At 40.5% G+C, this 20866-nt stretch overlaps 1 protein-coding gene across 9 annotated transcripts in view; it reads right to left on the reverse strand.

Annotated features, from left to right (window-relative positions):
• The window catches only part of ESRRG (estrogen related receptor gamma), a 468749-nt gene that overhangs the window by 131663 nt on the left and 316220 nt on the right, over nt 1-20866 (reverse strand). For all 9 annotated transcript variants that reach the window (XM_034764592.1, XM_034764593.1, XM_034764591.1 and 6 more), the window contains one exon: nt 10898-11014. In XM_034764592.1, the coding sequence (XP_034620483.1) occupies nt 10898-11014 (117 nt within the window). The remainder of the gene's footprint in view (nt 1-10897; nt 11015-20866) is intronic.

Genomic DNA, 20866 nt, shown 5'->3' on the forward strand with positions numbered 1-20866 from the left:
ATCAACATTACCCAAAAGAACCACAGTAGTGTGAATTCATTGTTTCATTTACCATATTATATGTAATTCTCACAGCAAAATGACTTACCAAGTATTCTTATTTTATCAACTACAATTGGTTAATAACATAGTAAAAACATCCTGATTGGTTAATAACTTAAATTGGTTAATAATTAAATCACACAATGTTTTAATATCATGTGCTGCAAAGAGCTGCAGGAGACACTTGCCGCTTGTGAGTCTCAGTCTGAGTATCACTGCATTAAACCCAAGCCCAGGTAAACAAGCAGTCAAGTGCAATATCTGCACTAGAAATCAAACCCTTTACAACACATTAAAAACATTGAAAAGTTTTAATATCAAGAAGAGACTCAAACAGAAGATGCACTGTGTCATCTCTTGATATTACAACACAGGAGCTTTGTTCAATACCCTGAATTAACGAAGAAACTCCTTAAGTATAATATTGCAAGAGAAAGTATAAGAAATATCTCTGAGGTCAATGCAGTTTTATTAACTGTCACCCAGTACAGACATATTTCCTTGAATACTATTAAGGCTTTCCCCTTCCCTTTGTTCTAATTTCTGAAGGCAGTAGAAACTAAAACTTGCCTCACAATAATTTCTATTTTCTACTCGGCAGACTAATGGTATTAGACTTGTGAAAGAAATTTAGCTTGGCAATGTCTTATGCACAGGTCTTTTAAAAGGAAATGTTAGGAAGAATTTTAGTAAGCAGGCTTTTTCTGGTGATAACACATTTTTAGTTATAAAGGAGGTTACTTAGTTTTATTTATTAGATTTTGAGGGCATGCCTTAATCTGTTTCTAGCTGATGCTATGTACCTATTTGCATGAGCCTAAATACACACTTTGCTGAGCAGGATTCATTTTCAAATATTTTTAAGGCCAGAAGGGACTATTATGATCATCTAATCTGACCTCCTGCATAACACAAGCCAGAAAAATTCACCCAGTAATACCTGCATTGAGCTCAACAATTTATGATCAGAATGTTAGATCTTTCCCTAAAAAGCTTGGGGGTTTTTTTGGTTTGGTTTGTGTTTTTCTGAAAGAATGAAATTCCCGAAGGCTCCTGACCCAAAAATATTTATGGACCCATACTTTAGCAGCTGTGAATGCTAACATATGCTAGGAAAGAGTTTATGTAACAACTACAATTTTCTAGTTTGCTATAACTCTGTGATCTCACCTGGACATCTGAAGGAAATGCACAAACTTCCAAGAATATAGCTAAGCCAGGAGCAAAGGAAGCAACCCTATAAAAAATTATTTCTTAAGTCCTTGATCCATACATCAGATGGATTCCTGGCTGCTTCCATGACACTGCCTACAGACAAAGTAATGTACATTTTGAAGGGAGTATTCACTTTTTGATAGGCTATTACAAACTAATAAGTGAGAAACTTCAAGTGACAGTGTAACTTGACAGTTAGAGCCACTCTGGGAAATGTGTGAGCACAACAGTCTAACACTATATTGGAGAGAGATTTTTTTTTCCCCTTGAGTATGGGTTCTGCATTGCCAGTCCACAGTTGGGAGAGAGAGTTACTAGTTATTTTTGAAGGTTGGCTGGCTGATGACCATGCTAGCATCTGCACACTCAGAAAGAGCAGACTAGGACTGCACAGTGGTGGTTTCTGAACTTGTAGGGTGCTCATGTCACCATGTGGATAATGGGCTGTTTTCACCTAGATTGAGGACCCACAAATCTTTCACGATATACCTCTCAAATTACTACAGCACCGGTTGCAAATGTGTTCCGAAAGGCTTTAGCTCTCAGCATTTAAATAGTCCCACTCAATTCTTCCGGGAGAAATGCTGAAGAAATGTAGATTTTAACAATAACCCTTCACTTGGTAAACAGACTTTATTATTAGGCTAAAAATAACAGACCAGATCTTCAAGTGGTGTACATTGATTGTGGGTCTACTGACTTTGATTTACACCCTCCATGTTTTAATAGAGTGATAAAGCTAAAATGCTGCCATCTTCTCCATTCTAACTGGTCACAGAGCAGTTGATACCGACTAGGAGCGACCAGCCAGTCACAAGGAAAACTCAAAAATAATTTTGAATCAAACCTACTTCTCCCGTGTCCCTACATGGTAAAATAAAAAAAAAAAAAGATAAATCAGTGGTCTGTCAGCCAATTAAGGAATATACATCAGTGTCCCAGGTAACAAATGACACTGACCAGCCACTAAAAACCAGACATCAAAAAACTCAGAAGACAGCTGAATAGAAACACTGAAACAAAACATTACCGCTCCAAAGATCACTAACATATAGGAAGCATTTTGGTCTTTACCAGTCATTTGCTGAGTTTATACAAGTACTGCAGAGCACAACACTAACAAGAGAAGGCTTTCCTATTGTTCACATACTCAACAAGTACCTTAGGCTCCACTTGACCCATCCACCTGACTCCTTAATGAGAGTTTTAAACCTTGCTCCTATGCAGGTAGAGCCATAACTGAGGGCAGGTCTTCATTACAGGGGGGGTCGATTTAAGATACGCAAATTCAGCTACATGAATAGCGTAGCTGAATTCGACGTATCGCAGTCGACTTACCCCGTTGTAGGGACGGCGGCAAAATCGACCTCTGCGGCTTCCCGTCGACGGCGCTTACTCCCAACTCCGCTGGTGGAGTGAGAGCGTCGATTCAGGGATCGATTGTTGCGTCCCGACGGGACACGATAAATCGATCCCCGAGAGGTCGATTTCTACCCACCGATTCAGGCGGGTAGTGTAGACCTAGCCTCAGATCGAGGCCTTGTCTACATGGAAAAAAACTGATTAGCATAGCTATTCTGGAATAGCTATTCCAGTATAATTTAGCTATTCCGGATTAACTCCCTTATGTGGACCCTATATTTTGGAATACTCCAATCTGTGAGTGGAGTTAGTCACTATTATTCCAGATTACGGTTACCACATGAGGAGCTATTCTGGAATAGTTATTGCAGAATTATTCCAGAATAGCTATGCAGTAATTGCCCCATGTTGACAAGCCCTAAGGAAGGTCCCTTTTTGGGGAGCTGTATAGAGTTAGATTGCAAACTAGAGCATGGCCTGTAAGCAGAGGGCAGCATAGCTTTATAGTTAACCAACTTCATACAAGGGCTGCAAGAGAGACTTTTAGACATTTGTGGAAACTTGTATACATAGAGTTATAAAGCCCCATTCTTTTGAATGAAGTTTAAAGGAATGTATTCTGTAGAGCTGGTACAGGTCTGAAAGAGATCATTCCAAACCTGTCAGTCATTTTCAAAAAATGAGTTAGAAGCTGTTTCAGGTCTGACACCTGCCCATGAATACCTCTGTCAATTCATGTGGTTTTACAATCACACATTTCTATTTTTTAAAAAATTCTCTCCCTACCAATTGCTGTGTGAAAGATCCACCACATAAACAACAACAAAAACTAAGGACCAGACCTTGCAAACAAGCAGATGCTTAACTTTATTCATGTGAATAGTCCCAATGCATCAACAGGACTACTCACCTGGTTATAGTTAAGCACATGTGGAAGTGTTTGCAAAATTGGGCCTAACTGATTGTGTTTCGTCTGTTTCCCTGTTTTATAGTCAAAGTGCGATAAAATGTATACAATAACAACATTTCTAAAAAACACCCTGACAAAATAATTTTTATTTTTCTGTTTTAGTAATCTTAGCTATTGCTTACAACGATAGGCAATACATTTTAAACAGGATTATGATTTTTAAATTATGGTGTCCTCTTAAATATCCCCAGGTTATTCAAGAGTTATTATGCCCAGGGCCGGCTCCAGGCACCAGCTTGGCAAGCAGGTGCTTGGGGTGGCCACTCCGGAGAGGGGCGGCAGGTCCAGCTATTTGGCGGCAATTCGGCAGATGGTCCCTCACTCCCGCTCAGAGCAAAGGACCTTCCGCCAAATTGCCGCCGCAGATCACGATCGCAGCTTTTTTTGGGGGGGGGGGGGGGACTGCTTGGGGTGGCCAAAACCCTGGAGCCAGCCCTGATTATGCCCTTCCATCTGTTATGAATCTGACCAGTCTAACCACCACTGCCACACACTCACGTCAACAAACTTTTTCATTTACAACAGGAAAAAAAACAAACAAACTGTATTTCACAGTGGTCTTTGAATAATTAACCTTTCAAGACCCAGAAATGAAAAATGAAAACACTATATGGACCGCAATTACTGGCCCTCTGTGTAAAGTTTGTTTCTTTTATGCTATTAATAACCATTACCTGGAAAGGTAAAGGAAAATACTAAAACCAGATATCTGTCATGTAGATTAAATTTCCTTATCATTTAGTTAGCCCTTCAATGGGATAACTGGGATAAAACATAACATGGTTTTACAAAAGGTAGATCATGCCCGATCTTCTCTTTCATTGAGAAGATCACTGATTTTTTTAGACAAAACAAATGCAGGAGATCTAATGTACCTGGATTTCAGCATGGCATTTGATATAGTTCCACATAAGAAATTATTAGTTAAATTGGAGAAGATGGGGATTAATATGAGAATTGAAAGATGGATAAAGAACTGGTTAAAGGGGAGACTACAACAGGTCATACTGAAATGTGAACTGTCAGGCTGGAGGGAGGTTACTAGTGGAGTTCCTCAGGGATCGGTCTTCGGACCAATCTTTTTTAGCATTTTTATTAAGGACCTTGGCACAAAAAGTGAGTGTGTGCAAATAAAGTTGGGCAGTATAGCCAATACAGAAGAGGACCTGAATATCATACAAGAAGATCTGGACAACCTTGAAAACTTGAGTAATAGAAACCGGATGAAATTTAGTAGTGCAAAGTGCAACGTCATGCACTTAGGGATTAACAACAAAAATTTTTGCTATAACTGGGGACATATCAATTGGAAGTGACATAAGAGGAGAAAGACTTGGGTGCATTGGTTGATCACATGAGGACTATGAGCTGTCAATGTGATGAGGTCGTGAAAAAGACTAATGCAATCCTAGGATACATCAGGCGAGGTATTTCCAGTACAGACAGGGAAGTGTTAGTACCATCATACAAGGCACTGGCGACACCTCCTTTGGAATACTGTGTGCAATTCTGGTCTCCCATGTTTAAGAAAGATGAATTCAAACTGAAACAGGGGCAGAGAAGGGCTACTAGGATGATGTGAAGAATGGAAAACCTACCTTCTGAAAGGAGACTCAAAGAGCTTGTCTTGTTTAGCCTAACCAAAAAAAGGCTGAGGGGAGATATTATTGCTCACTATAAATACATCAGAGATAAATATCAGGGAGGGAGAGGAGTTAAAGTTAAGTGCCAATGTTGACATGAGAACAAATGGATATAAACTGGCCATCAACAAGTTTAGGCTTGAAATTAGACAAAGATTCCTAACCATCAGAGGAGAGAGGTTCTGGAACCGTCTTCCAAGGGGAGCAGTGGGGGCAAAAAACCTAACTGGCTTCAAGACTGAGCTTTATAAGTTTATGGAGGGGATGGTATGATGGTACTGCCTAGAATGGCATGTAGCTGATCTGTGATTGCTAGTAGCAAACATCCCCAGTGACCAGGGATGGGACACTAGATGCAGAGGGCTCTGAGTTACTGTAAAGAATACTTTCCCATATGTCTGGCTGTGGGATCTTGCTGAAATATTCAGGATCCAACTGACCATCATATTTGCGGTCAAGAAGGAATTTCCCCCTGAGTCATATTGGCAGAGACCCTGGGGAGTATTCCTCTTCCTCCGAAGCATGGAGCAGGGGTCACTTGCAGGTCTAAACTAGAGTAAATAGTGGATTCTCTGTAACTTGAAGTATTTAAATCAAGATTTGAGGACTTCAATAACTCAGCCAGAGGTTATAGGTCTATTACAGGATTGGGCGGACAAGGTTCTGTGGCCAGCAATGTGCAGGAGGTAGGGTTGCCAATTTTGGTTGGATGTATTTCTGGAGATTTAATCACATGACATAATCTTTAATTAAAGATTATTCTTTAATTCCTGGAAACTCCAAGCCAATCCTGGAGGGTTGGCAACCCTAGCAGGAGGTCAGACGAGATTATCATGATGGTCCCTTCTGGCCCTAAAGTCTAGGACTCTAATGTTAGTGGAACATATATTGAAAAAATTAAGCTCCCAAGAGGGACTGGGATCTTGATTATATGCTGTTCACACTGAAGAGAAATTTCTCAACTAAACCACATGGTCCCTTGAATCTGGGTACATAAATGTTGGGCCTAAATATTTAGGTTCCGATTATGGCTACTTAGGCACAGGTGCATGAGGGGATGAAGAGTATATGGACCCTCTGCAACGGAATGTGCCCCTGTATTCATACCCTACACACTATTGTAATAATCTTTGTACAAAATATGCCTTGTAAGGTATCATTTGAAAACTAAACTTGCTGGTGAAATGTACGTAGCAACATTATATGTAAAAGTTACAAACATAAGCTGAAATCACGACTGAAGTGTGTTTACCAGACAAGTCTGGGGTGTGGGTAAACCTGTTTCTCAAAGACAAAGGACAAGCTGACGCTTCTAGCCAGTTGTCATCAAAGCTGATGACACAAAGTGACAACATCCTAAAATTAAATAAACTTCCCTTAAGCTGTGAAAAGAAATGAAGTGACTGATATATATGTAATTTCAAGAAAAGTTCTAAAAAGAAAAGCTCCCCAACACCCTGGTGCAGATTTCTATCAGAGACACACATTGGCAGTTGTGCAGAAGTTCCTGTAAAGAATATGATGTTCCTATCAAAGCTGTTGAAACTTGATTTTATTTCAGGGTCTGCAACTAAATTTTTTAGTAAATAGATTTAGGCTGTCAATTTCCAGGCATGCTGTGCCATCAGCAGGTAGAGACTGCTGTGACCAACGTGGAGGCTGTAGCAGCAAATTTTATTATAGACTGGTAATTGAATTGAACAGGTTTACATTTGAATAGATTTACTGCAGCATGATCTCTGACATGCTGAATGGGACTGAAATCCTTGTCTATACATAAAGACATGTTTAAGACATAGGGGGCCAAATTCATTCCTGCTGTAAATCCATTCTAACCAATGGAGTTATACTAAGGATACACTTGTCCCTGTATCTAATTTTCCCTGTGCTGGGAAGACAGTAGGAATCAGCTGCATACATCTAACCTAAAGGAAACAAAACATTATCATCTATCATTAAAATCTTTACATAAAGGACACGGTCAAGACTGACAAATCCACAATTTAATCCATCCTAAACAAAAGCGCATCCTCAAATGTTTTCTAAGTAGTTAAAAACAATTTCTCTTAAAAACAAAGCTCCAACAGCATGTCGTGTATCAGTCTGGTTCCAAATGCCAAAGACCACCACCAAGTGGGGCAAAGAAACTGAACTCTCCTTCCGCTCCCTAGACAGGGCCGGATTAACCTTTTGTGGGCCCGGCGCCAAACTTATTTGTGGGCCCCCATGGAGGCAATGGAGCATGGCATGGGGAGGTCAGTCCCCAGAGCGAGGGGCCAGCCAGAGGCAATGGGGCATGTCATGACAGGGCAAGGACACTATTTACAAACCAGCAGTTGCCAGACACACAGTGGCCTGCCCAGCCCTGTGCTGCCAGCATGCCGCTTCCCCTCGGGGGTGGGCCTATGCCACAACACACAGCCCCCCACCCAACACCCCATGACTTCCTATGGCCAGAGGCCCCCTGGACCCACTATGCCAGCACCCCCCCCAGACCCACCCACAAATGCACAGCACCCTGCAAAACTCCACCCCGCCTACAGCCCCACCACAACTTCCCAGCACCCTCACAGAACTCCCTAGTGCCACAACACAAAAAGATCCTCCCCACCCCTTCACAGCCCAGCACCCTCCCCCATACTCACCACAGACCCACTCCCCCAAGCCCTGCCTCCTGGCCGCACTCACCAACCCTGCTGGGAGGCGCAATCAGCAGGCCAGGACCTGCCCCAGCTGGGATCCCTCAAGAACCACTTGCCCAGCCAAGCCCTCCACACTGTTCCCCCACACACAACCTGGCTGAGACTGGCCAGGCTTCTGCACCAGTCCCAGGTGGCTCAGCTCCAGGGAGACAGGTGGGGCCCCACAGGTGGTGGGAAGCAGAGATTGCCCAGAATGGGAGGTGCACTAGGGTCTGGCCCAGGTGCTGAGAAGAGCAGGGGGTGAAGGCCAGGGTGCAGAGAGGAGCCGTTGGCCAGCCAGGAGGCAGGCCGAGAGGAGCAAGTGGTGGGCTGGGGGAGCTATCGGGGTCTCGGGGCACAGTGCAAGCAGAGCAGGCCAGGGCCCCTTCTGAGCATGAGCCCGGCTCCATGGAGCCACTGTAAACCTGGCACTGTCCCTAGAAGTCATCTCTCTCAGGCATGGTTGAGCCACATGTGCAGGGACAGGACTGTTCAACCACACTGCCTGTGCTTTATACTTATTTTGTGGAAAGATTTCAGTCTCTTATACTGTCAATTTAGCCCTTCTCATGAGCATTACATTCAATAATTAAAAACAAAATTCCCTGTGTGTCTGCTGGCCAACCCATCCACAAGAAAGAACTGCGTGCTCGTAGGCAGGCAGCAAAGATGGTGAGTGGATGGACAGTGAGTTTGTCGTCAGTGGGTGGTCCAGCAAAGGAGTTTGGAAATTTGACCGTGTAGTAGACTTCACTTGGAAGGAGCTGATTGTTGCTTTATAATCAGGGGAATACTTTAAAAAATGCACTTTGGGAGGTAAGTCAAATTTTGGTCAGTCAACTGTAATATTTCTCTTGATTTTCTACTGCCCTGTCTGTACCTGCATAGTAACTTACACCAAATTGGAATAGTAGAGGTAACACCTATTTTGAATAAATATAGTTGACCACAAGGTGGGAAAAGGCAGTGGAGATTCAGATAGCGTTTCTATGAAACAGAGGATTTAAAAAAATCCCACTCTTTTACTGAAAAATTAGACACAATAAAGTGTTGATAACCTGAGCTGCAGTTTGGTTAAAACAAATGGGCCTGAATCTGTTCAACTTTTATTTTGAAATCTGGGTAGTGCATTTTAAGGGACTGATTTTTAAGCAACTACTGTGCAAGAAAAACAGGTGAACAAATCTGCACCTGAACTGTGTGCACAATTACTGTGATTGCACATGCAGATTGGGAAACTGAACATAATTAGTCATTTTCAGAAGCAATTTCCTGATTTGCACATACAGCCACAATAGCTGCACACACAAACTAGGCATGCAATTACAAATATTTATGCATAAGTAATTGTGCATGTCACATTTAAGAATCAAGTTATCAATCAGTTCACCCATCTGAACACTTAGTAGTGTCTTTCCATTCCCTCCTATTAAGAACAAGTTCCTCAATATGCCTGTATTTTAAATTATTAGTAATACAAGACCTTTTTTTCTATTGACAAAGCTTTTAAGTACCATGTCTCTTTCAAAAGCTGTCATTACCGGGTGTTCCTTTAATTTTCCAGCTTGTCTAAAGTTTCCAGTTTGGCCTTTGCGCAATGGCTATTAGTGGCTGAAACAAGTCAGGTTTTCTACATATAAGGAAATCCAAGCCGCACCAGAATGGAGGGCCAAATCCTGCAGTCTTTACTGAAGCAAAATCCCCATTGAATTTGACAGGAGTTTTGCTTGAGTGAAGCTAAGGACAGCAGGATTTGGCTCACAGGATCATAGCGTCTGCCAAAGCAGTTGCACAGAACGAGGTTTATTCTTAGTAAGCATAATCCAATAAGAATATGTCTGGAGGTGTGTGATAGGCCTAATTTTTCCATCATCTCTCTATTGCTCTATATTCTTCTTAGACATTACCAGAATGACTATAGTCTTTTAAAACAGGTTTCAGGGTATCTACGGGATTTGTAAAAATCAGTCACCAATTAAAGCTGACTATTTTAAGTTATGTTCAAACAAAATTGCATTGGAAATTGTATGGAGATATTCTAAAGTGGTTGCTTAATGCTGGGGATTACCCATTGAATGCAACTGTTAGAACAGATTTCACTGTATTTATTTTAAATGGTTATCTAGCGCAGAAGTCAATGAAATTATTTTATTTTCTGTTACTCTCTCTTGATGGCGACAACGCAATCAAAATTCAGTGAATAAAATCTATGCATAAAAAATGACATCCTCAAACATTGACAATAGAGAGAATGGTAGGGTTTCTGGCATGTAAAGAATGTATTTTTTTCTGTAGCTTAGGGCCCAAGTCTCCCTGCTTGTTTTATATTGCTGTTACTTGGGTATATTAAACCCTGGGCCTGTCCGGATGGTTTCTTGGAGATATTTTCCTACATTTACCAGTGATTCAGTGCCTTGATTTGGAAAAAGAAATGTAGCTGATGCATCCAAAAAAATATAAAAAAGCTTTAAAGTCAGGGGGTGAGAGCTTGTGTGCGCGCTTAACATTCAGGATCTGATTCTCTTCTCCCTTACCCCAAATTTTGCACCAGTGTAGCTTCATTGACTTGAGTGGAGTTACTCTGGGTTTACACCAGCATGCCGTGAGAGGAGAAGCAACCCCTTCACTTTTCCTGGTGATATCAATAATCAGTACAATGTGGAAACAGAAAATCATAGAATGTAGTTGTTGTACCAGTAACAGCGTAGAGTAAGAGAGAGAACACAGGCTTGAAACTTCACAAGGTAACAATGTTATGGAAACAGATAGGGGGTTTTGTGATGATTATTCTACTAGCAGCCCATTGAAACAGATGGAATGTTAGGGCGTACCTGATATATTCCACACCAGAGAAGATGCGTTTTACCTGGATATACCCGGAATCTTCAGCAAGCAGTTAAAAACTGTCTCTCTTCTTTCCTGATTGACCTGCAATTGTTACATGTATTTGTCAACAAGATACGTATTGACTAGATCAGCCTTACCTTCTTTCAGCATGCCAACTTTTAGACACTTCATGAAGCGGCAGGCTTGGCAGGACTTGCGTCTGCGCTTTGTGATTTCACATTCATTTGTTGCTGGGCAGCTGTATTCTATGTTACCTGTGGTACAGATTTCAGAAAAAAGAAGCCACTGAGAATTGTTAACTGACAAATACCATCACTATATGAACAGAAATCATAACATTCCTAGTGTATTTCATTTAGGAGAATACAAGCATGCAATTAAAAGCAATTGTTACTGGCTGGCCAGAGTAAATGGCTTTGAAATTAAATTAAAAAAAAAAACCAGCCAAATTCAGACCCTATTTGACTTTTTTTGCTCAGATGACTGTACACAAAAACTGCAAAAGCTTCATTAATATGGGCCTGTATCCTGATACAACCGTATCCCCAAGCAGATTCCTTCATGTAGATTATTCCTGCCAGGGGCAACAGTAATCTGTGGAAACTGGGTCAGGAAGCATCTGCACTAAATCACAAAGACCATGTCCCTGATCCAAGAACCCCCATCCAGAATGCCTCCTCCATGCCTGGGCCGTAGAAAATCTTCAGAATGTCAACTGTGTTGGGTTTGGAGAAGTTCAGAATGAGACATAACAGTTGTACCTTTCTTATCTGCCTCTCTTCTGTAGACATATGAGGAAAAGGTGGCCTCTAGTGCTTTATTATGGCTGTTAGGAGGTGACTGTTGGAATTAAAAGCATTCTTAGGACTACACTGTGACTTTAGGGCAAAGCCTGCAGTAGACAGCAGTGCGGCAGCTCATCCTTCTCCCTCCAGAACTGGGGGCACAATGTCTCTAAAAGGGCAGGGCGGCACAGCCACAATCACACCTGGTGAAGGCCACAGCATACACTTCCCACTATTCTAGGCCAGTTCTGCTATCCCTGTCACTGCCTCCTCCCTCCCCCACCCCATTTTGGGGCTTCTAGCTCTTTGGTGGCAGACCAGTGTTTCATCTTTGTTTTATACAACACTGAGCATATTGTTTGTGCTGAACAAATAAATAAAAAACAGATACACACGAAATAAATACTGTTAAAAATTACACCAAAATTTCCCCATCCCTGTAAGTATCTGAGTCCAAATGAGGGAAAGTTTTGTCCCAATGCTATATCTCTTTTCATAAAAGGCTTCTGCTGCATGTCTCTCTAACCGTGCATCCTATTGTTCACCACTCAATTCAATAGGACAGAGTCTGTGGTAGTCAGTAGTTTTGCAAAGAAACTGACTTTTAAATAAAGCATCTTCCCCCATCAGCCCTGTCACATCTTGCTTTAAAGGTATTTCGTTACTTTCTAACCCTTTCCCCTGTGATTAAGTGCATTAGTATCTTAATGAAAATGCATTCTGTTTATTGCCCTCTTGGGAAGCGAGGGGTCATCACACCACATGAATAAATTGTCATCAGAGACAGTCCGAGCATAATTGCAATTTTGCTGCTCCATGTTTGTTGCACTCAGGGTCCGTCAAAATCCCCTGAAACATGCGCAGATTCTAGTAATTAGCATAGAGTCTGCCTGGGACCACAGCATTGATGAAATATTTCAGAGTTAATCACACTTTGTAAACACTGATTTATATTGACTACCTTTCTCCAGACTGATGTCTCCTCATTAAATATCACATTAGTGGATTGCAGGATAGCACAAAGACTCAAATGCTCAGCAACTGCTAATTCAACAGGAAGTATTACTTAAACCACTTATATCTATTGAAAATTGGTTAAGTATTTATGATAGAGAGGTCTGCACGGTGCAACATATGCAAGATAAACCCATCAGAAATCTCTCACTAAATTAGCATTGTAACTTAATGCATTTATGCCAATAAAACTGACATACTTTGCACAACCTTTTCAGGGCTGTGCAGGCTTCGGTCATTTAGAACATTATTGCGTAGTTGAATTAGCAATGCTTGCAAAAAGGCAGGGAATCAGGATATATCTGACCACTACAGGATCTGTTGGCACAACTTATAACTTGAATATACCCTCTGGTCCCTTCCATAGCTTCTAAGCAGAAAACTTCCTAATAAATATGGCTAGAGAGTCTGCCTGAACAGTAAATTAGAAAAGATGCTCTCCAGATGACCTCTGCTTGATACTAGATAATGGAGGTGGTAAAGAATATTTTTGAGATATGTGGAGGGAGGCGAAGAAAGGGTGACAGCAAGACTATCCCAAAATCCACACTTTCCTTTCTCATGCTGCATTATACTCCCTCAGTGAGATGACACGGGCACTTACCAATATATGCCATTCAAAGGACTTTATAAACTTCAGTTAAACTCACCACACCACGGTAAAGGGAAACAGAGGCTGAGAGGCGAGATGATTTACCCAAGGTCTCAGAAGCAGCTAGGAACAGATGCAGGATAAGGACTCAGAAATTCTGGGTCAGGGTTCTGTGCTCACACCACTAAACCATGCCTCTCTTTTCAGGCACCTAATTTTCCAGATTCACCCCTTGCTGGGTCCTTGTATGAAGGTGTAGAAGTAGATGCAGACACAAAAAGGTTGGGTTCAAAACTAGGAGATGGTAAAAAATGAAGTCGTTTTCCACAGCATGAAGTTCAAACCCATTAGCCTGAAGGTTTCAGACATATCCAACACCACTGGAGACAAGACTGGGTGGAAGAGGAGAGATACAACCCAGTGCAAATGGCTGTCAGGTGACATGATAGGCAATTGATTGTCTAGAAATTTTGGTTTTCGAGATGGTGGTTAAATAGGGTTATATTTTGCCATTATTCAATCATTAGATCCCAGTAATTTAGTTGGATGGTTAAGATTTCCTTATCCATTTAGGCCGTTTTGCTTTAATAACTCATTTTCTATATCATAGGACTGATTTTGATCTTAATTTCACTGCTGCAAACCTGGAGTACCTCCAATGAAGTCAATGGAGAAACACTACTCTGGATTTATTTTGGTGTAACTAAGATCAGAACCTTGCATGGCTCCACAAGAATTTTGTGGCCCACAATTTAGCAACAGTAAGCAATATTTTAAAAAGTGTGGCCAGTGTGTGAAATCTATTCACTGGAATCAAAGAGTCTCTGTTCAACAGATGGCTGCAGTAGTCTACTGAATGCCTACATGAATAGATCTACGCCTATTTCTACTAGTGAACTGTCCTTGAAAATCCTCCTTGAATTTTGTTGTTGTTCTGTAAGTGAAAGTATATTATTGCTAAAAATGTGCTGTCCCAAGCACTCACTAACGTTATTACATCTATTTTGGTACCAGTTCAAATTTATTGCACCCTGGAGGTCATGAGGTCTCTTGTATTCACTTGTTTTTCTTCAATGCACTAAAAAAACCCACAAAGGAGTCAAAAATGTATTCAGCAAGCACTCAGGCATCTACCAGTAGATGGTTGTGCTAGACACTTATTGAGGGGGTTGCATACGTATGTCAAGGGTTTCCAGATCTGACTTGAAATTTCAGTGAGAAGAGGATGTTAGAAAGATACTTTACCATTTTCTTATCTAGAGTTGCTAAATAATGCTAGAGGGTGAATTGGGCAGCTACTAATGGCATAACTTGAGTTTACCCAGTTCTGTCAATAGTTGGAGAGGTAGCTATTTTATACAAGGAACAAAATCAACATGGCAGCTCAGGGTTTTTACACTGGGCTGACAAGAATGATAGAGCAATTTATAATATCTCCTGGCTGGTTTTCAGAAAGGACTGGGCTCTGATTACTTATTTTAAAGTCTTTTGTACAATTAGTTTGCAGGCAATATAATTTTCTCACTTACTCCTTAATAGAATCTTGCAGCTAGCTGGCTGATAGAATAACAGGGTATATGTAAAACTCCTGCCTGAAGTGCCAGTGGATAATTTGTATATTCCTTTCAGTAGCTTAATGGACTTTCACAGTTTGGCAGTTAAAGGGCTGAATAATGTAAATTTGTATGACGTTTCAAAATAAAAATATATGTCAAATTCTCACTCCCCACACACATTGCCCTGCATTGTTATAATGCATTGGGATTTATGTCAGTGCTGAGTTCCTTTTCTTTCCATATAGACACAGAATATTTTATATTAGAGCATCTGCTTATTTTGCTAATGATTTTAATTTTATTAGCTGGGCCAAAAGGCATGAAACTATAAATGACACAAAGGGCATTAAAAGCGAAATTTAACCTTAAAAAAAAAAAAAAGGAACTACTTTGAAATAATAGCATCTGTTCTTGAGTTAGCAATTAGAGTGTTAAAACATACAGTACATAATCTGCAGTCTGTCTGCTTTTAAATGCCCCAAATCATAAAATCTCTTCATGTGGCTCAAATTATGCATGGATAAGGGCATCATATTTTCATGTTACAAAGATAAAAATGGCCCAAAATACCCTAAGGTTTTTAAGGTCTCCTGTGTGACGTATGGGGCTCCAAGATGAGTTTGACAATTAATAAAACACATTTTGTGGGGGAAAGGGTGGTTTCTCAGTCACTGGGAGTGATTGGGCACTGCTGAGGTCCTAGGGACCGTTTTGGCAACTGGTTGGTGGGTGGAGACATGGATTAACATGTTTGGACCTTCATCAAAGTTCAGGGCATAGAGGGCCACAGCAGAAAAGAAGGTAGAGTGCTGACAAAGACAGGTCCATTAAAAGTGCAGGGTCATATGCAATGGCCCCCTAGCACATGTGATCCTCAAAAATGAAAAGTAACCCTCATGAATATCAGTAGTGGGAAGATGGCTTTGGAAACAGACTCAACACTGTGGGATGAGGCAAGGGAGGAGGGGTTTATGAAATGCACTTTTCTGGAAATACTAGAATACTTGATACAAAGATAATAATACTTAACCTTTACATAGCACTCATCAGTATATATCAAAGTGCATTAATCCCCATTTTACAGATGCTAGAATTGAGGGACAGGGAAGTGAGGCGGCTGACCCAAAGGCAGACAGCCAGTCAGTGACAGAGGGGGACTTAAACCCAAGTCCTCCTGGCTCCCACTTTAGCGCTGTAGCCACTGGACCACCCTAGCTCTCGAAGAAAAAAAGATGAAAGAATGGAGATGAGCGCTAAGAAAGATACGCGGAGCATATTTCAGACTGGTGGGCAAGGAGGCAGGGCAGAAATATATACATACAAAAATTAATCCAAAGTATAGGCAAACCCCACTGATTTATTCATGGAAAGACAGATCACTTAGCCAGAGATGTAGTATATATACGTCTTCTTCTATAGGTAGTAATAGTTGGCCACCATTTGGCTGTATTTCTTCAACAGCCAGAAAATGGTGGGACAAGGGAACTGAACTAGTAGCCATATTCCATATCTATGTCATCCTTTACACCTGAGATTAGGTACATCCTTCCCAAATATCACTGTATCCAACTGATCACTTATTTTGTCCTTTTTTCTGAAAATGTATTTTTCAAAGTAATAAAAATATACTCAAACAAACAGAGAAAAATATTATGTGCTTTTTGGCAAAATAATATTAATTGGTTAAAATTTAAAGATCATAAAACTTGTTAGGTATTGGGGAAAACATTTGTATAACCAAAAGTACTTCCCCCTTTAAACTCTCAACTGCACAAATTCTGTTTCATTTCTCCAGATGCCATGGTTCATGAATCTCAGAGGCAGCAAACAGTGCAGTACATACAGCCTGAAGCCAGTTGCTCCAATAAATGCTTTGAGGCCTGCTCAGATCTCCATGCATTTGGAATTATGCATATAAGCCCCAGTTGAGGAAAGCACTTACCCACATGTTTAATTTTAAGCATACCATTAATTAAAGTTAGGTATGTGCTTAAATCCTTCACTGAATGGAACCCATAATTCCCTATGCAACAAGATGGGAGGGGGGAAGGGGGAAAATCACACACAGAGTTTTATTTCCCTCAGTCACACTTGAAGCAATACTCAAAGCATTTGAAGGTGTAATACTCAAGGCATTAGAGTACTGCTGCAGACTGGAAAGGAAAGAATAAAGGGGTTCAGGAAATCTAACAACAGATGTAAAAGAAGATCCAGGTTGAGAGAGAAGAGGAAAATCTGTTTGGAAGGAAAAATAGTCCACCTACAGGCAAGAAAGCAGAGGCATATGAGGTAACAATTCTATTGGGTGGGAAAGTAGAGAGTCAATAATGAGGAGTGAAAACTGAGCAGAATAAAATCAGGGGATCTAATCCAGGGAATGGCTTGGTCTCAAACTGATTACAACCATCTAATGTACCCTTCTGACATGTCCTTTCTACTTACATTCAAAAAGCATTCCTACTCTATGCACTATTTGTTCCTGCAGAATTCTGCAACCTAAACTCTTTTTAAAGATTTGGATCAGCTTGGAGAAATGTTTTCTTCATCCTTAATAGGACCCCCTACATTGGCTGATACCCAATTTAAAATATCATTGGATTCCTCCTTCAAGAGGGTCTCTCCTAGGCTGGCTGCCATCTTCAAAACTTGCCCACGCTTTTCTGTGGACTCTGTAATCCAGGAAAGCCCTTGAAGACAGCAGCTAGCCATGATAACAACAAAGATAGCAGAGGGAGGGGGGAGGAACTGCCTGGGAATCAGTGACCAAGAAGAAGCATAGAAAGACAGTGAGGGGAATGCTAGTCACAGGATCCCGACTATGAGAGAGAGTGGATTAGACTATGCTGCTCAGACACCATAGTGATGAGCATGGTATAAGGATCTGAACAGAACAGAATACTTTCAGAGACTCTGAGGGAAGGAGGGCACTATAAAAGTACCAGGTTGACTTAGGAACAGGGTAGGGGAAGAAGGCCTCAACTTAAATACATCAGAATTTTTGACACCTTAACAAAACTGAACTGAGGAACCAAATAAGATTTGTTCAGAGGTTAAGGTCTGAATTCTTCATGCACAGAGAACTCGAAGTCAAAGTGACTACTTGCATGACTAAAAAAAAAAAAAATACTCACAGGAGTAGGGTTTTGAAAGATTGAACCCAAGTATGAAGTTTTAAGTTTAACTCCAATTGACAAATTCCTAAGGGGGCCTCAACCAGGCCTCTAACTGTGCACTTCTAATGTTGTAGTTAGAGGTCTAAATTCTGTCATGTCTCATCTGTAGCTGATTAAGCCGACAAATGATGTGTCCACATTTTTTCACCCAGCTGACCACGAAAACAAAATTGCGCATGCACAATTAGATATTGTTCTATAATTTTGGTTCTAAAGGTCTTCAGTTTTAAAGTCTCTAAAACCACTTAAACATAATAGTAGAGTTTCCTTGTCTGTTAAAAATGAAAAACAAAAAGAATGGCTGATTTTGAAACATCTATACTCAACCTCAAAACATTTAGCCAAGGGATCCAGCCTACAGCATGTGACCCTCACTAAATTTCCATTTAAAAAGAAGCCAGTATAATGTTGTAGAAGAACTAACAAAATGTTCAAAACTTGAAAAAGATTCTTTTCAAACTTTTTGTAGCACCAGTAGTAAACAACATACATGCAGATTTGAGAAGAAAATGTAAAGATATTGTTCAGTGTCGTATTACATGAAACGATAGGTTCAGCTGCCTAATTTTACTGTAAACAAGTATCCCACATCACAAAGACCACCACAACTGGCACTATGGGACTGATGCCTCCTAGATGTGCCAAGTGTCGTTGACTCCCACTGGAGTCAACTTACCTGTCTTCAGTGGGAAATGAGTGCACTCAGGCCATCTCAAGATGTGTTCTGAACCTTACTGAATCATGACCTCCTTGGCAGTCATAGCATAGATGTCTAAGGAGCATGGAGGCTGAAAACTTGAAGTTTTCATTAAACTAAATAAATGAAGGGCCAGATTTTCAGCCTTCAGGTAGGTGCATAGGTCTAGGGTTGGGCCTCTGAGTAGGACAGTTTTCTCTCAAAGCTAGTGATGTTCCATCCAGGTCAGTGTTGAAATACATTGATAGGGAAGTGTACAGAAGCTTGCACTTCTCCTGCCTTGTTGCTGGTCCATGGATACACAGAGAACTTCAGTCTCCAGGGCTGTCAATCTGGCAACTTTCACCAGCAATAAAAATTAACTTTAGAAAATTAACTTTAGAAAATGTATAGACAGATATTTTAAAAAATAATAATCATGTGCTGGCTAAGACCTCGTGTGCCTAGTTTAATCTATACTTTGTTTAACAGGTGAGTAATTCAAGTTCATAACACAAATGGAGAACTAGCCCTAATTATAATGGCACCTGTTGGTGCCCCTGTACTTAGAACTATTAATCTGTCTCTTCCTTTTCCAGTGTTTCTGATGGGTTTTAAACAGCAGGCAGAAACAGTCCTCATTCCCATTTTCAGCTAAGCTAAATGCTGCATATAATTTACAATGCCGTAAAGGAAGCAGGGGTAGTAAAAATGATAGAACCTGCACTACATTTTTAAATTTCTCTCTGGTTCCCAGATTTTAGCATGTTTATATTTTACGGTCTCATTTTGTTTTGCTGCCACAGTCGTGCAGTTACATGATGCTGGGATGAAGGGAGGTATAGGAAGGGAATTAAAAATACTTTCTCAATAGTTTCACTGCTTGCTTAAATATTCTTTGAAAGAAATGCTGATGCAAAGACTTTTACTTATATAAGGAAGGTGAATGAATTAATCAGGTAATGCTGGATTCAGGTAACAGTGTTAGGTTCACTGGCGGGCTGCCATTTTGCACTAAAGCCAAGATCCATGGCTCGGTGATGCTCAAAAGTAAGCACCAAGATTCCTAGCGCTCACCTCTACCATTTTATAAAAATCACAATCCTGATTAAGATACTGGAAAACAATGAAGTCTTATTTGTTTTCATTTCCTCAAGAAAACGTTATGTGGACATTACAGATGGAGTCAGCTGAGCAGTGTGTACATTAACCTTTGGAAGCCACTTTGGTCACATGCTACCCAGAACCAAACTTTATGTCACCCATTTTAAATGTCACCATATCTGAATTTACATAAGTAGCTGTATCTTTCCTGATTACCTCGCTGATTAAAAAAAAAAGTTTACTGTAAAGCGTTCATAGATTTGCAGATCAAATTGGCTCAGCAATGTGTAAACATGGCATTCAAAAGAGGGTTGAAAAACCTGATCGTTAACAAAGTAAAAACAACTTTGAATAACTAAAGAGGTCAACCCAAGGTGTCTGGCTTATAGTTTGAACAAGGTTTGACATGTACTTTAGGAACTATACTACTGCAGAACTGTGGAGCTGAAAGGTCGTCGATAATCAACGTGAAATGAGAAGGACGTCTCAGTCCAGTTCCTAATGGAAACGTGTCCACAAGGCAATGATGATGACCACATTGGAATGCTTCTTAGCTGCCTTAAATGGACAAGGATTGAACAGGGTTAAGGCTCATAAATGAGATAGAGATTAAAAGACAATAGGGACTCAATAGCTATGTTTTACCTATCTATGCATTAATAGAAGACTGCAGTCTCCAGTGCTGTCCATCCAACACCTTTAATGAAAAATAAATTTTAAAAATACCCTAGAATCTGGAAACATGACAATTGTGACTCCAAAATATTTACACTTTTGTAGCATTTTCCCTTTGGTCAATGATTAATTTTACACCACAGATCTTCCCACCAGGCTGCTGCCTCAACAGTTGTGTATTTTTTTGTTGTATTTTCATGCTAGGTTGAAGATGACAATCACCTAGGAGATGGGGGTGGGGTGTTAATCAATTTAGAGAAAAAAGGAAAACACTTGAACCTTTCAAAGCCCATGGCCCCCATCCGGTTCCTATGGAAACCAACAGGACCTTTGTGCATGTAACTTAATAAAAGTTTCACCCAAAGAGATGGCAGAGCAACTATATATTATTAAATGCAACAATGTGTAATTTGAAGTAGTACAACAAATAGGAGTCAGGAAATTTAAATTTAATGTTCCAACACCAAGAATAATTCGGCAACATTTGGCATATGGAGTAATTTCTATTCAAATTTTTGTCTTGTTAAATGG

The sequence above is a fragment of the Trachemys scripta genome, chromosome 3 (genome assembly GCF_013100865.1).
Source record: "Trachemys scripta elegans isolate TJP31775 chromosome 3, CAS_Tse_1.0, whole genome shotgun sequence".
In the NCBI taxonomy this organism is placed as follows: Eukaryota; Metazoa; Chordata; order Testudines; family Emydidae; genus Trachemys; species Trachemys scripta.